The sequence below is a fragment of the Danio rerio genome, chromosome 15, assembly GCF_049306965.1.
Source record: "Danio rerio strain Tuebingen ecotype United States chromosome 15, GRCz12tu, whole genome shotgun sequence".
Classification (NCBI taxonomy): Eukaryota; Metazoa; Chordata; class Actinopteri; order Cypriniformes; family Danionidae; genus Danio; species Danio rerio.
In genome coordinates, this window is record NC_133190.1 from 46,195,001 (window position 1) to 46,212,500 (window position 17,500).

Below are 17,500 nucleotides of genomic sequence, written 5' to 3' on the forward strand. Positions count from 1 at the left end.
CGCGAAACCGTCAAACCGTGGTATTGTTTTAGACGATTATCATACCGTGAAAAATTCATACCGTTACAACCCTACTCAGTAGTAGGCAGTTTCAGACGTAGCCAATGTGAATTCACCTCAGTAAAGCAGGCTAGGTGGAATAGCGCTATTTACTGATGTTTTGTTGTTAAACTGAATATAAATCTACATTATTTATGCTGTAAAAGGACCTTATGAAAGTGAAAATAGTCGCATCAATCTATCACCGAAAGATTTCAGTGGCTGAACAACACTTGTGTGCATATAACCCATTCATAGCAACACAATCTACATCAGCTCTGCGTGACTAAAATAGTTTTAAAACAGAGCGTTACCTGTCAATCACAAATACTTCAGCCATGGTGTCGTCCTTTCTCCAGCGTGCAAAAATACCTCCTATATTGAGTCAGGATTTTAACAAGTTTTGATTCAGCATTTGATTTTTAGCACCGTCACTCTCTCTCTCTGTCTCTCTCTCTCTCTCTCTCTCTCTCTGGCGTGCATGTGCAAACAGCAGATGTGTGTGAACGCATGCGCAGATGTACAAATCTACATTCGTTTGGGCTACTTATCAGAATTATGAGAATTATCGGCCTGACAATGTTTAATTGGATGAACTTTTTTTTTTTTGTCTTATGCCTCACCCAGAATATAAAAGTGCATATAAATACATTTAGATCATTTACTTTAATCATTACTATTGGAATGTGAAGAGACTTTTAACCACCACAACAAAACGTGTTTCTGAAGACAATCCCCTACTGCACCTTTAAACTCTTACCACCATTATAAAAAAATTTCACAAATGATTTGGCAACCATTAAACATCAGCTGATCAAATGGTTTGAATTTCTGCTTTTGGACGACATCAAACTTATACACTACACGGTTGAGTGTACACTGCATAGTGTGTCAATTAGGACACAACTTTAAACTCCACTATATTTATTTCACGAATAATTTGGTAACCATTAAACATCGCCAGAGAAAATGGTTTGAATTAAAAAAAAAAACGTTTTGGATTTGGGATGACACGAAGCTTATACTATATATTGTTCACTAGTGTACAAGTGCATAAATAAATAGTGCGTCATTTGAGACGCAGCCTTAAACTGTTACCCCCATTTTTTTCCCCATGTCATTCAATGTGTGTCAATGCGTGTGTAGCATGCACGTGTGTGCATTTGAGTCCCGTTTGCATCCCTGTGTGTGTGTGCATGTGTGTATAACTCTTGTTTTCCTGCAGACATTGTGAACACAGCACGTCCAGATGAGAAGGCCATAATGACCTATGTGTCCAGTTTCTACCATGCCTTTTCTGGAGCCCAGAAGGTACCAAATGACCCCTAACTCCCCCCCCATCCCCGAACAGCTCTTCCTCAGCATGGCTTTGTCCGTCAGTCCTGGAATAATTAAAAGAGGACGCTGGTTAAAGCACACCATCAAACTTATGTTTTAACCATTCCTCTTCTGGCCCTTCTCTGGACTTTCTCAGCAGCGGATTGGCTCTTTCTCTCTCTTCGCGGGTTGCCAGGGTTTTAACGCAGGATTCCAGACCCCCCATTTCCCTTTCAATGGGGGAAGCCCATAAAATGCATTACAATCTCCTCCTATTTCTCCTCTCTCAGTGGGGACACACAGGCTTTGGGTTGCTTTGCTTCACCGCTGTCTCTTTCTCTCTCTTTTTTGTTCTCTGCTGGCTCCGCTATAGATATCGTGGGCACTCTGCGGCCGGATGAGAAGGCTATTATGACCTACGTCTCCTGTTTCTATCACGCCTTCTCAGGTGCTCAGAAGGTGAGAAGCCTTTGAACCCTGACTCTTGGCCTTGAAACTCTCGATGTCCGTTCATACCTGGTTTTATCGTCTTGGTTCGTTGTATTTTGCTCCTAATTAATACACAGGAAGGGCAAAAAACTTCAATTAGTTCATGTTTCATATGGGATTACATTAAATGTCCTGTGAAACTAAAATCAAAACTATTAGATGTTAGTTTAAAGGATATCTATTAGCTAATTTGCCCTAAAACACACGATTGGAAAATATAAAATAATATACGATACGATATAAGCATGTAAAGCTTGTAGTTTGTCACTTCTGCCTAAATGTATAAGGTTTTTTTTTCACATCACTCCATACTTCAGTTTCTCATTAAATCTGACCAATCAAATGCTCTCTACTGTCCGACATGCCCCACCCCCTTATCAAGACTCTTCATTTGATGCGCTTGAGCTCAAACACTCACTGTGATAAAAGCAACCTCCTATTGGCTGTTTATTTTTTTTTAAAGGGGAGGGGCTACTCTGTTCCACTCTTAGTTTTTTTTTAGTTGTGATTAGGTCTAAATAAAACATTGAATTAAAAAAAAATCACTTTTCAAAGCACTTAATTGGACCTTTTAATATAAAGTGGTCCCTTGTTAATCATGGGAGTTACGTTCTAATAACTCATAATAGGTAAAATCTACGATGTAGTCGTTTTTTTAATACAATTATTACAGACGTTTTTAGGCTGTAAAACCCCTCACTAAACTCTTTATACACTTTTCTCAGACAGGCATTAACATTTTTACACTTTTCTCTCCTGTTTAAATACTCTCAAAGTTCAAACTTTCATATAAAAATAAGTCCAGTATTATAGAATGAAACCAAAGACTATAACCTGTTGTCAGGCGCAAACATTTATCTCTGTCAGCAGAAGGATCATAAAGCTTTTTAGCTTTTGTGCGGATAAAGTTGGCATCCAGCGTAATGTTCTTTATCCTTCAATCACTGATCCACAAAGCTAAAGCAGACTCCATCCTTAAGGGGGTCGCACACCAGATGCACCGCGCACATGACAGTTGGAAGTAACACACATCGGTAGCGCGCATTCACATGTTATTTAAAATTATATTATTCAGATGGCGCTCTGTGGCATGGCAGAAATATGAACAGTGTCCTGAGTCGTAGCTAGGCTCTGTAGACAGCCACTGACTTGCGCCGCTGGTGTGTGTACGGTGATATCAATGTTTACAATTTTAAAATGTGTACCGGTGTGCAACACCTTTTACGATGGTCTTGCTGCAGACAGTTACAACCCTTTTTGCATCCTTGTTGAAACTCACACTGCTAGCAATCAAAGATTTATGTTAATTTGGCAAGCTGAACACATTCTGTACGGTGCAGGAGACAGATTGACAATGGTCTATAGCCAATCAGGACGCAGAAAAAAAAAACATGTCAAATTGCACCAAAAAAATGGCAAAACTGTAAGGCCGCAAAAAGTGAACTGCATTAAGTGGGGAACCACTGGAATAGAATATTAGACAGCTGTCCTAAATCGATTAATGTACTTTGATGTCATAATTGGAATGCAAGAATTGTACACAAATGGAACATAATGAGAACAAATAACCTTTCATGCATACAATCACACTGGTGTGATCAGCCTAGGCAGGTTCTTTAAGCAAACGATCACACTAGTGTAATTAGAACGTTTAGAGCGCACCTAATTCAACTGCTAAGATTCTAATCTGACGGTGCATGTTGAGGCATAGAAAGAGGTGCGCAGCGCTTGTCATAAATCACAATTTATCCATGCTTTCAACATATATTGTTTTAGGTTTCAGACATTTAAATACACATAACTACAAGCAAAACATGCCATTTAAGCTTTGTAAAATACACGTGGATGTCTGTGGAGACTGCAAAAATAAATATTTTTCAATATAACCGGACGATGTGCTTTGTTCACATAAGATACACACTGTTTGTTACTACAGTACAATATTTTCTCTATTACTCTCCCAGTTAAACAGGTGCCTACCTTCATGTATTTTAGAACAAAATGATGCTATATTGACATGAGTATCCTCAGCTGTATCCCATCTAGACTTCACTTCACTGCAGGAGAGGGTGAGGTCTAGATGGGATACAGCAGAGGATACTCGCGTCAATATAGCATCATTTTTGTGACACTTTACAACAAGTAATATTTTTACATTACCTTGAAGGTTGGGTTTATGTTTGAGGTAGGGGTAGATGCTTGCAAATTAATGTGTAATTTATTAAATAATATAAATACTTTGTTAACTTCTGATAGCAGCTGTATCTTTTCTAGCAACAACAGCGGCGCCCATTACCCATCATAACAAATAATATGATCATTATTAAGCTGTTGGGTTGGGTTTAGGGTTGAGGTAGGGGTAGATGCTGATAAATTAATGCATAATTTAATAAATCATATAAATACCTCTTATTAACTTCTAATCACAGCTGTATCTCTTCTAGCAACAACGGTGGCGCCCATTACCCATCATAACAAATAATATGATCATTATTACGCTGTTGAGTTGGGTTTAATGTTGAGGTAGGGTTAGATGCTGATAAATTAATGCATAATTTAATAAATAATATAAATACCTCTATTTAACTTCTGATAGCCGCTGTATCCCTTAAAGCAACAACGGTGGCGCCCTTTACCCATCATAACAAATAATATGATCATTATTAAGCTGTTGGGTTGGGTTGTGGTAGGGGTAAATGCTAATAAATTAATGCTTCGTAGTCTAGTGGGAATGTAATGTACAGTTTTAAAAGGGCTTTATCTGGAATATAGGAACCATTGTTATTAATTCAATGTCCCAGTATACTCAGTAAGTTCTTTGAATACAAGTACAAAATAAGTTGCAAACTCTTTTGATTAATGTACTAATAATGAATATGCCAGATGCCAATCACACTGATGAGAGCAATGTTTAGATGAGCCTATACATATGCGCTGTATTAATGTCACATTAGGATGACTGCTTTCTTTACAGTATAGAAACAGACGTAATCCAGTTGGATGCAGATCAGTTTATTCAATCTGGTCTTCCAACTCTATTGGCTCAACATATGGCGTTGACTTCTTCTGGGTTAGAAACCACCAGATGCATGCCATCCTTTTTTTATTCCAAAGTATGCATTCTTTGAGTCAACTGAGCCTCAAATGAAGAAGATATCCAGTTGACATTTTGAGGAATGTCAGATTTATAGCCAGCCGATCCTTTAATATGTAATCCAGCATGACTGCATGAACCCGAGCCAGAAACCAACTCAACTGAACCAGGTGTGAACGTGACATGAGTTGAGGCTGGATTTGATTGATCACAGCTTTGGGGCTTCACCATACCCAAATCATTGCCATCACCACTTTCTATACATGCACTTATTTTCCATGCACTATTATTAATACTCTTAATAGGTTTACTGGTATATCACAATTATGTTTAAAAGCTGAATTTTGCTGTTCGATGTTTCATATTTGCACTCTGTCATTCACAATATTGAGTTTACTACGCTCTGTGGTTACTGGTTTGATTCTCAGATGTTGTGTTGTTTGCCTACATAAGCATGTATCTTGATTTGGTTCAGTGTTGGGGAAGCTACTCTGAAACTATTATTTTACAAAAACATGAATAAACATTAAAGGTGCTGTATGTGTAAGTTCGACTCTTCTAATGGATAAGAATACGATAACATGTTTGCAGATATTTTAGAAACATGCCAAGTGAACATTTGGTCTCACTTTATTTTGATGATCCGTTTGTTGATTATAAGTTACATTGCATCTACATGCCAACTAATTCTCATTAGATTATAAGTTGATTGTTAGGTTGGGGTTTGTGTAAGTTGACATGTACTTGCTAGGTTTCTTATAGTCAGTTAAATGTTTGTTGAAGTAGCAGAATCAGCAGATATTAAGCTGACAGTCTAATACTCAAATGGACCATTACAATAAAGTGTTACCGAACATTCTTGTTTATCTAAAAAAAAAACAATGCATGTAATGTGAGTTACCTGCCGGAATGTCTGTCTTTGTTTTGGTCTCTTTAACTCGCTCTTCATTTCCTGCATAAATGTATATATGAATAATTAATAGTGCAGGCAGGTAAATAATAAAATTACTCGACTGTTGGGGGAATAAAAAGTGCTTAACTGAAAACTTTCAAACGCCTATTCATACTTGAACGTAGTTGTGTATTTACTTTTTCTCAGCTTAACATGCTAATGAGAGGCTGTCTGTCAATCATCAGAAGCCAGTCAAAACAATCGGATGCAAAATTGTTGTAATGATCAACCAATAATGGCATAAAGACCGCCTTCTGATAATTTACAGACAGCCTCTCATCAGCATGTTGAGCTGACGAAAAGTAACTATATAACTGCGTTCAAGAATGAATAAACATTTGAGTAATTTATTCAATTATTTATTAATTTGTTTGATTATTGCAGTAATTTAATGATTTATTTACTCATTTAAATATTTGCATATTTATTTATTTATTTATTTATTGTTTTGCATTTATTTACCTGCCCACACTTATTAATTATATATATATATATATATATATATATATATATATATATATATATATATATATATATATATATATAATTTATTTATTTATGAAGTAATTTGTTTATGAAGTAATTTGTGGATATATTTTTATATACATTTATTTATTTGCATATTTGTTTGTTTTATTATTGCAGTAATTCATAGATTTATTTACTCAATTATTTATATATTATATTTATATTTATTTGCGTATTTATTTAATTATTTATTGTTTTGCATTTATTTACCCACCCACAATATTATTTATTTATATATTTATTTATGCAGGAATTTGTGGATTTTTTTTTTTTAAATATACACTTATTTATTTGCATATTTATATATTTGTTTTATTTATGCATGGATCTATTTACATATTCATGTATTTGCATATTTATTTATTTATTTATTGTTTAGGCTGGTTTCATCCTCCATATGCAGGTTTACTAAATCAAATGTAAAAAAAAAATAATAATAATAGTATTTAGCTGCTTGAAAAGCTACATTGTATGTAAAATAGCGGAGCTACTGTCATTCTACAAAGTTACTTGGTGCTAGCTACCCCCCAACACTGATATTTGTTTGTAGTTTTGAGCTGTTCGGTGAAGTTTTAGCGCTGCCAGATACAGTATATGTAGAACTACCCATTGATTTGTTCTGTTTCCATGTGAAGTGAAGCCAGAAGTTTCTCACCGTAACTGTTTAAATGTTTTTTAGCACTTCACACCAGCGTTTTGAACACTTTCTTTGTTTCAGCGTTAGTTAAAGCTGTAAAGAGCCCTGAAGAGATCGTCCACTGGTGGTATCAAAAAATTGAGAATGTAAATTTGATTTTTGCAAAAGCATGTACATTTTTTGCAGCTACTACACAGAAACTAACCAGTTTTGGTGTTTTGCATGGAACAGTATGATATGGTTAGCTTACAAGTGAGGTAATGTTGATGTTTAACCGAGTCTTATTTTTCGTTTGACTAGTTTTGACGCATGTTATTGTGTGTAAAGCACATGGTTTACTTAACAACACATGGAGTTTTGTTTCATTGCTCAATACCTTTTTTGCGTGTGGTTGGATGTAATTTTAAGGCACTTTACGCTAAACCCACCAAATCCATTAAACCATTTGCTAGTCAAAACTAAAGCAGCATCGTGACATTTACAGATGTGAAAACTTCTTGAACGAAGTGTATTGTGTATACTGTATCACACAGCTTTTGAACATACGGTATACACTATATATTTGTGTAGTAAACAGTATGGTGTTTTTCTTTTTTTCTTTTTTTTTTCTTTTCTTTTTGGAGTGTATTAGAACACTTTCACGTTTAGAAAATGTGTTGTTTCATTATTGCATTTGTCCCTTTCTGTGATAGGCTGAGACGGCAGCCAATCGTATCTGCAAGGTTTTGGCAGTCAATCAGGAAAACGAGCACCTGATGGAGGACTATGAGAAACTGGCCAGTGATGTGAGTCCAAGACAAAAATTATTTGTTGTATTTTGTTGTTTATGTGCTATTTATGTAGAGTAAATTTGTACATGCATTACATTTGAAGCATAATGATTAAGCATCCTGTGAAACTGTAAATATTCCGTAAAAAAAAAAAAAAAAAATATATATATATATATATATATATATATATATATATATATATATATATATATATATATATATATACACAACACATTTTTCAACACAATAGTTTCAATAACTAATGCCTAATAACCACTTAGTTATGATTATATCATATTTGTAAAGGTTTTTTTTTTTTAGATATTTGACATATTTTACATTTTTAAATACCAGTATTCAGCTTGAAGTGCAATTTAAGAGCTTAACTACAATAATTGAGTTAGCTAGGCAAATTAGGTTTATTAGCCAAGTCATTGCATAACAGTGGTTTATTCTGTAGCCAATGAAGAGAAAAATAGTCATAAAGGACTAACAATAACGACCATAAAATATATATATATTTTTATTAAAAGTTGCTTTTATTCCAACCAAACTTAAAGAAATCAGACGTTCTCAAGAAAAAAAAAATCATTGTATTTATCATTGTAACTAAAATATTTATAGCTTTGTTAATCATCACTTGGGAACAGGCATGCTCGTTTCAGTGAACTGACAACCACTGCTCATTAACCAAATATTTGAAAATAAATTATGCAACTATGCAAATTAGTGTTTTTACAATACTGGAATTCGATTCCACTGAAATATTAGAAACGTCTATTTCCCGCGAACATTTGAGCTCTGTTGTGTGCATTCTTAAACAGTGCTGATTTGCCATTGCGTTCATATGCTCAACAGAAATGACTTATCATTAACAGGTTCACAGGTCATCAGTTCACCCAAACTCAACTCTGTTTACTGAGTGTAACCACAGATACTGGGACACTGGAGCGTTTTAAAGCCGTGAAAATCAGTCAATTCATCAGCAGCTCGATTGTATGTCAGCTATAAACAGACCAGCTGATCTTTGCTCCTTTAAAATGCTGCGGTGTCCCTGTATCTGTGGTTACACTCAGTGAACAGCGGTGAGTTCGGTAAACTGATGACCTTCTAGGCCAATCACAGTCATTTCTGTTGAGCATGTGAACACGAAGAAAATTGACGTTTTTAAAAGTTCAGTATCCATTCGTATTGAAATCCAGTCTCGTGACAACCCTACTTGGGAATAAAGATGCTCATTTTAGGTAATTTTCCCAACCGACAACCGAATATTAACGTTAATGATATGTATGTTAACGACCAGATCAATTAACATATGTTAAGCGTTTACTTTTTATTTAAAAACAAAAAAGGTTTTATCTACAATGTCGAACTCTAACTTGGCTCTAAAAGGTTCTTTCTGCGAACCAATCTGCATTTTTAATCCACGCACGAAGACCAATCAGGATCAGCTTTCTTTGTCATTTCCCCAGACTGCTCCATTGTTAGCGGGAAACATCCGAAAGACAAAATCACAAAATAATGCTGCACCACACAAGATTAAGAAGCTTTTAGAAACATTTTTTTGACACTGAGATAAAATGTTATATTTTACACTGTTAAAAAGAAATGAATATTAAAGAACATGTAAATTAAATGTGAAATATTTTTATTTTTCTATATATGTTAAGTGAAACATTTTTCAGTGTTTATTAAACTCATTTGCTCATTATTTGTTTTCTTTAAAGTCTTTAAATTTAATATTAAGCCCTGAAGGGCAAATCTTTAATTTAATTTCTGGGACATATAAATCAAATATAATTCAATAATTCATATAAGGCATAAAACATAATAAATATTACTATATTAGTAAGATAAATTTAACATCTGCACTGGACAAAATATTTAGCACAGCTTTGTATGTTTAATTTGAACAAGAAAAAATATTCATCCTAAAACATGAAATAAATGTTATAGAAAGCAAAAAAATTACTTTCTCAAGCATCAACATATTGTTGCAACATTAATTTATAAATTTTTTGACTGTATTTCTTGAAAAGTGATACTTCAATGAATGATCTGCCAGACAGAACCTTATTATTCCAAGTGGAAAATGACTTTTCAGAATTAAAAGGTTCTATCTGCATTTACCCTGTTTTTTTTTTACTCCAATTTGCAAATGTAAGAGAATTTTGATCATTTACATTTAGAGTATATTTAGGGTCTCTGTCATGTTAATGTATGAAAGAGAAATGTTACACACATTGTTTGCTATATGGAATGCAAAACCTTTGAAGCTCAATATCTCAAAATCATTTAGAACGCAGATAGAACCTTACAATTCCAAGGTGAGGAAATTAATAACGAGTAATTACATTGAATTATTTAACAAACAAAGACTATGCAGTGATATTTTACATTTGATTATTTAATTACTGTATACCTGAATATAGTTTGACTCCTCGGAAAACATAAAAATTTTGCTTATTTAATTTGTATGCATTTTATTTATTTATCTGTGCTTGTATATGGTTTATATTTTTTGCACTCCCCTACAGAATCATCCCAATCAATCTAAAATTATAAATAATAATAATCTTTCCAAAGAGTTATTCAAGTCTTCTAATGAAACTGTATTCATATCACAATATATATTGCAGAACAAAAAAAATCGCAATGTTAGACTTTTTCAATATCATGCAGCCCTGATAAGCACCTGCATTTTAAACTGGCTACCCAGCGTGTTTTACTTATAATTTCTCAGATGTGTTTTTGTTAAACCCCTAATCATTATTCATTGTGCATGTGTGTTATTTCCTCTACAGCTGTTGGAGTGGATTCGTAGGACAATCCCATGGTTGGAAAACCGCGCTCCAGAGAAAACCATGGCAGAAATGCAGCAGAAACTGGAAGATTTCCGCGATTACCGTCGTGTTCACAAACCTCCCAAAGTTCAGGAGAAGTGTCAGCTAGAGATCAACTTCAACACGCTGCAGACCAAACTCCGTTTGAGCAACCGACCGGCCTTCATGCCATCTGAAGGACGCATGGTGTCGGTAAGAAACATGTAATGCAAGTGCAATGGGGAATATGCACAAAGACTTCATTTTCAGTCAGAAATATAATCCAAAGCAGTGGCGGTTCAAGCTTAAACGGCATCCTGGATGAATCACCCTCATATATGCCCCACAATTCCCCCCCTCCCTCAAAACTATCTAGTTTTAGACAAAGGACGATTAAACATGTAAATAAAAAAAAGTATTGTTTTAACCCTAGGCTATTCAGTTCATAAGATCAGTTCAAACTTTTATGAAGTTTTATATTAAAATCACTTGTTCACTGTATAAAAATGTTACATTTTGAAATATTTATAATTATCGATTACAGTATATCGGCGATCGGCCTCCAAATCTTAAGAGTTATCAGGTATCGATATCGGCTCAAAAATCCAAATCGGTGCATCCCTACTAATTTTTATATTTCTTATAAATAAAATTAATATTAATACTATTATTATTATTATTATTATACTATTATTATTTTATTATTATTATTATTATTATACTATTATTATTTTATTATTATTATTATTATTATAAATAATATAACAACATTATAAACAACAGAAAACCTTAATGTAAAGTCCTTAATGTAACTGGAAAACACATTAAAGACAAGACTGGAGTGAAATGCCAAAATCAAAATATTTTGCCTGAATATTAATTATGACAATTCTATTGAATACAAAAAAAAATATGTTAAAGAATTATCTGTTCATCTTAGACCCGACTCATGGCCGAGAATTAATCTTACCTCCCTGACTCTCTCCCTGCTTTCTGCTTCATAGCCATGCTTGGTTAAAATAAGATCATCATCATATTGTAAGCTTCAGTTTTGTCAACTTGCAAAACTCGATGCGTGTCGACATCTTTGAGGATGACATACGTTTGGTAATGACCTATTTGGCTTTCCATAGTAAACAAGAGCAGGAGCAGCACTAGGCATGCTGGAATGGTTTTCTGTGTGCATGTGTCAGGTTGCTTTCACCAGCATTGCTTCAGTTGCACATAATAACAAATTTGCACGAGCAAACAACGGCAAATGTGAGTGGACTCTAATGTCTGTATTCTGGGATTACCACTCTAAATTAATACATTTTCATAAAGTAAATCGTATCTCAAAGCTTACTGGGGCACAGATGATTTTTACTGTGGCACGAATTTTTTATTTTTATTTTTTGCACCGATTTCCCATGCTGCCCCCTGCAAGGTGATCACCCCGATTGCCCATGCCTAAATCCGCCACTGATCTAAATATCTAGTCAAACATTACGCACTGTCATCTTGAGAAATTATAATTAGAAATGAGTTATTAAAACTATTATGTTTGGAAATATGTTGAAAAAAATCTTCTCTCCATTAAATTGAATTGGGGGGAAAATATACCGGGGGGCTAACAATTCAGGAGGGCTAATAATTCTGACTTCAACTGTACCTGATAAGTGTATTCTTCATCTTCAGGATATTAATGGTGCGTGGCACAAACTGGAAGGGGCAGAAAAAGGCTATGAAGAGTGGCTCCTGAATGAGATCCGTCGCTTGGAGAGACTTGACCATCTTGCAGAAAAGTTCCGTCAGAAAGCAGCCATCCATGAGGGCTGGACAGACGGTATGGATGCATATATTAATTCCAGGTTCCCAGGGCTCATGCAATTTCTGGAATAGCATGGAATTTCAATATGTCAATTCCAGAGATATCGAAACGTATATTAAAATGTTTTATAAAAGATAAAAACAAATATTTCGAATGGATTTTAATTAATTCACTATTTTTAATAATAAAATATGTCAAAAAAACATATTTTTATTGGTAATTGCTGCCGATTATAGTTTGGCAGACAATCGAAAATTGGTATCATCGAGTCTTACTTACCAAAAAAATCATGAATCAACAAAGAAAATTGCAATGTCTAAACAAAAAGTCTGCTGTCCGTTTAGATCTTAATATGTCTGTCTGCTTGTGTTTAGGTAAAGAGGCCATGCTCACACAAAAGGACTATGAAACCGCATCCCTGTCTGAGATTAAAGCTCTCCTGAAGAAACACGAGGCCTTCGAGAGCGACCTTGCCGCCCACCAGGACAGAGTGGAGCAGATTGCCGCCATCGCACAGGAGCTCAAGTGAGAAACAAATAAAATAAAAAAAGAGGCAACCAATAATAACACCGAAAATTAATCGAATTCAACACAATATGGGTGGAAAGTTAAAAATGTAGGTATGTGATGCCCGATATATCGGCGGTCGTATCGGTATCCGTTAATAACTGCTTAAAGATGTTAGCATTATTGGTTTGATAAGAAAATTAGGTTTAAATGTTACAGCTGAAATTTGAGAGAGCTTTAGATCAATGGTCTCAAACTCAATTCCTGGAGGGCCGCAGCTCTGCATAGTTTAGCTCCAACCGCCTCTGACTCACACCTGCTTAATAGTCTGTAGTAGTCTTGAACACCTTCATTGGTTGGATCAGCTGTGTTTGATTAGGGTTGGAGCAAAACCGTGCAGAGCTGCGGACCTCCAGGATTTGAGTTTGAGACCGATGCTTTAGATAGAGATGCCTGATTTATTGATGACCATATTTGTGTTGGTCATACCAATAAATGCTTATCATTTGCTATGGTTATCACAACGATGAGAAAATTAGGTTGCAATATTAAAGTCAGTGCTTTAGTTATGAGGATTCTTGATGTATCGGTGGCCATATTTAAGTTGGCCGATATATGCTTGCTTTTTTTCATGTTATCATTAACAAAATTAGGCGTAAATATTACAGTTGATCGGCCTTTCATGATAAGGAATTCTTGTTGTGTGATTAAATTGTAACAGAAGTTGTTGCGATAAGCGATATTATTGTCATTTTGAGATCATTTTATGCCACTGATTATATTATGATCGTATAACAGCAGCATAATAATGCAAAACATTTTAAAATACTGATCATTCTTAAGGTTATTTAGATTCTGTAATTTGATGTTAAAGAGGTAAGTGTCCTATAATATAAATATTAAATGTTCTATTTGGTAAATAACTAATTATAAACTTTGACAGCGGTAAGGTAATCAAACGTCATCGTAAAATGGCTTTAATGTTATTTGTAGATGCTTGAGTATCTATTGCAATGGCAAAAATGATTGAGTTCATCAAGTATTGCACGACAAGTCGATATATTGATTATTGTGACAGGCCTAACAGTCGGTACTTCTGAGTTTTTGTAATGGATTCCTGATCTATCGGTGGCCATATTTGTGTTGGCTGATAAATGCCTTTTTTTTTTTATTGTCGTTTGTATTCAGACGACTATTAGGTTGAAATATTAAAGTCAATACTTGAGAAAGTTTTGGTTATGGTAGCTTGATATATATCGATGGCCATATTTGTGTTGGCTGATAAATGCTTATTTTTTTATTGTCGTTTGCATTATAAGAAAATTAGGTTGAAATATTAAAGTCGGTACATAAGAACGTTTTAATTACTAATGCTTGATATATGCCATGTTTGTGTTGGACTTAAAATGCTTAATTTTATTATCGTTATTTGTATGAAAAGGAAATTAGTTCAAAATATCAGTCGATATGGATATATTTGGCCATATTTGTGTTGGCTGATGAATTGATTGACGTATTTGTGTTAGCTGATAAATGCTTATTTTTGTTATGGTAATCTGTAGAAGAAGAGGTCAACACATTAAAGTCGGTAGGCCTACTAATTTATAAATGCTTATTGTTTTATGATAACGTTATTGGTAAAATAAGATTGAAGTATTAAAGTTGGTACTGAAGAAAGTTTTAGTTAATGATGCTTAATTCATCTCGATTGACATTTGCAATGACCGATGAATGATTATCAATATGTTATCTTTACTATAAAACAAGAATAAAAGTTTAAAGAACATTAAATTAAGCATTATTTCCACCTGTGTTGTGTTGTCTGTGAAAGAAACAAAAGGACATCAGTTTTTTTTTTAGTCGGGGTTGATATAAAATTCATATTCATCAGCTTATATACTGGTTTTCTGCTTCGCATATCAGCCCAAATTTCCGTATTATTACATTGCTAGCTTTAGTGCTGATTTTCAGTCTATTTTGTTCCTGTATGTTAGTGAGCTGGACTACTACGACTCCCCGAGCGTAAATGCACGCTGTCAGAAGATCTGCGAGCAGTGGGATGCTCTGGGCTCCCTCACACAGAACCGCAGAGAGTCTCTGGAGGTACACACACTTTCTGTCAACAACAGCTTTCTGGCATATTCATAGTGTTTATCAAACTGACTGTGTGTGAATGTGTGTGTGGTCTCGCAGAGAACAGAGAAGCAGCTGGAGTCTATCGATGAGCTGTACCTGGAGTACGCCAAGAGAGCGGCACCATTCAACAACTGGATGGAGGGCGCCATGGAGGACCTGCAGGACATGTTCATTGTGCACAACATCGATGAGATTCAGGTAGAGCAAACTGTTTTGATTTCTTCATCATCTGATTTAACAATCAATTTCAAATGGTGTTCAAAACAGCGCTTAGTAGGGCTGTGCAATTAATCGAAATTAAAGTTCGATTTCAACTTTGCATCCAGTGATTTAAAAAAAAAAATTCATTGAGATAAAATAATTGTGTTTGCAGAAGTTCAAATTTGTTCCTCCCAAAACTCATTTTCACATTGAAATGAAGTAATCATGCAAGTATATATATATATTGTTATTAAACATTTTGGACAAATGGCCCACTAACAGTTGTGTTAAATAATTGTGATTGCAACCCAGCACTCAGGCTACGTTCACACTGCTGAATCTGATTGTTTTGCCCACATGTGACTCAGGTAATGACTGTTTAAACAGGCCCCAACCGACTGCAATCTGATCCTTTCACTTCAGATCTGTGCCACTTCCATATGTAGTCCTAAATCAGACACAGGTCTGATGTTTTGCAATGTGATCGCAGTGTGAACGGTTTGTCGGATTTCATGTTATTTGATCGACACGTGTCATCATTCTGTGCTGCAAACCTCATCTACTCCTGAGCAGCGTAGTAGAACACCACATAGGGCAATAACTTTACCACAGTGTCAGACATGCCCCGCCCCCTTCAAGACGCTTCTTATTTGATGCGTTTGAGCTCAGACAAAAACAAAATGCCATTCACACTGAACTGAGCTAAACTGAACTGAACTTAAACACTAAAAACTGAACTACACTGTTCCAGTTACTATGACCCTTTATTTGAAGCTGCTTTGACACAATCTACATTGTAAAAGCGCTATACAAATAAAGCTGAATTGAATTGAATTGAATTGGCTGATATTTAAAAAGGGGAGGAGCTACTCTGTCCCGCCCTTTCTTTGTCAAGTACTGAATAAAATTAGCAAATTTCAAAGCAACTCATGACACATTTAAAGGGGAAATTGCTCTAGATGCTATAGACAAAATATCAATATTGCAATGATCTTAATTAACTTAAACATATTTTTGCAATGCCCTTTTTTTTAGTGAGGCATTTTTTTTCTCTGGAAAGACTTTACACTTATTATTTTTAACTGAATGCTTCAATAAAAATCTTTATAATAAATAAATCTTTAAAAAAAAACAATTTTTGATTTTTTTATTATTATTGTTGATTCCTTTTTTATTGTTGTGCACAGATGTTTTATAGAAAAAAAGTTTAATATTGAAAAGTTGTATAATGTAAATAGTATAAAGTTTAATTATAAAATGTTCAATTTTAAAATATTGTGTAAAATAAATAATATAAAGTTTAATTATAAAGTCTAATGTAAAGTAAATATTATCTGTATTTTTATTTATTTATTTTTTATTTTTGGATCTTTTTTTTTTAACATTTCTTTTTGTTTCATTGCTGGTATTTCTGGTTAGTCTTTTTTTCAGAATAAAAATTTCAGATCCCTTTCACTAACTCTCCCTCTCTCTTTCTTCAGGGTCTGATAACAGCTCATGAGCAGTTCAAATCAACTCTTCCAGAGGCAAATAAAGAGCGGGAAGCTATCCAAGCCATCCAGGCTGAAGTTCAGAAAATTGCAAATTACAACGGCATCAAACTGGCTGGAAACAATCCTTACACCACCATCACCCCGCAGAGCATTGACAAGAAGTGGGAGAAGGTAAGATCTGTTTATATACGGCCCCGTTTAAATGCGACCCAATTCTGATTATTTTTTGCTCGTATGTGACACAGATCGGATCTGTTCTATGATTGTGTTAACACGAAAAACAATAGCATGCTTTCGGATATTCAGAGATGGGTTTCAGGCCTCCTTCATAAGTGGAAATAAATCGGATAAGTGACAATGTGACTATCATGTAAACAGGCAGATCAGATTTATTGATTGTGTACATCATTAAACTTGCAACATTGTGGTACTTCTTCACGGTTTAATGATGTAGAAGGTAGAGCGTGTGTGGAGACGCTGATGCGGTAAACAACAACAACAACAACAACAGAGGAAACATGGAGGAGGAAAGTGGTCAGTCAACACAGTTTGCTCCCACCAGACCTGAGATCTCTCTCGTACCCACACATTCCTCTGAATGGTGGAGGACACCATATAAACCATAGGCGCAAGCTGCGATGATGGCCCTTTCCCTCCTTCTACGCCTAAAAATCATTTTGAATATGGGCGAACTTCGCATATTTC

The 17,500-nt window shown here is 34.7% G+C and overlaps 1 protein-coding gene across 7 annotated transcripts in view; it reads left to right on the plus strand.

Annotated features, from left to right (window-relative positions):
• actn4 (actinin, alpha 4) overlaps window positions 1-17,500 on the plus strand; it is a 135,973-nt gene that overhangs the window by 93,241 nt on the left and 25,232 nt on the right. For 3 of the 7 annotated variants that reach the window (XM_021481336.3, XM_021481337.3, XM_021481339.3), the window contains exons 8-15: window positions 1,265-1,350; window positions 7,749-7,841; window positions 10,631-10,861; window positions 12,326-12,473; window positions 12,833-12,983; window positions 14,960-15,068; window positions 15,159-15,299; window positions 16,784-16,966. In XM_021481336.3, the coding sequence (XP_021337011.1) occupies window positions 1,265-1,350; window positions 7,749-7,841; window positions 10,631-10,861; window positions 12,326-12,473; window positions 12,833-12,983; window positions 14,960-15,068; window positions 15,159-15,299; window positions 16,784-16,966 (1,142 nt within the window). 7 annotated transcript variants of the gene reach the window in all.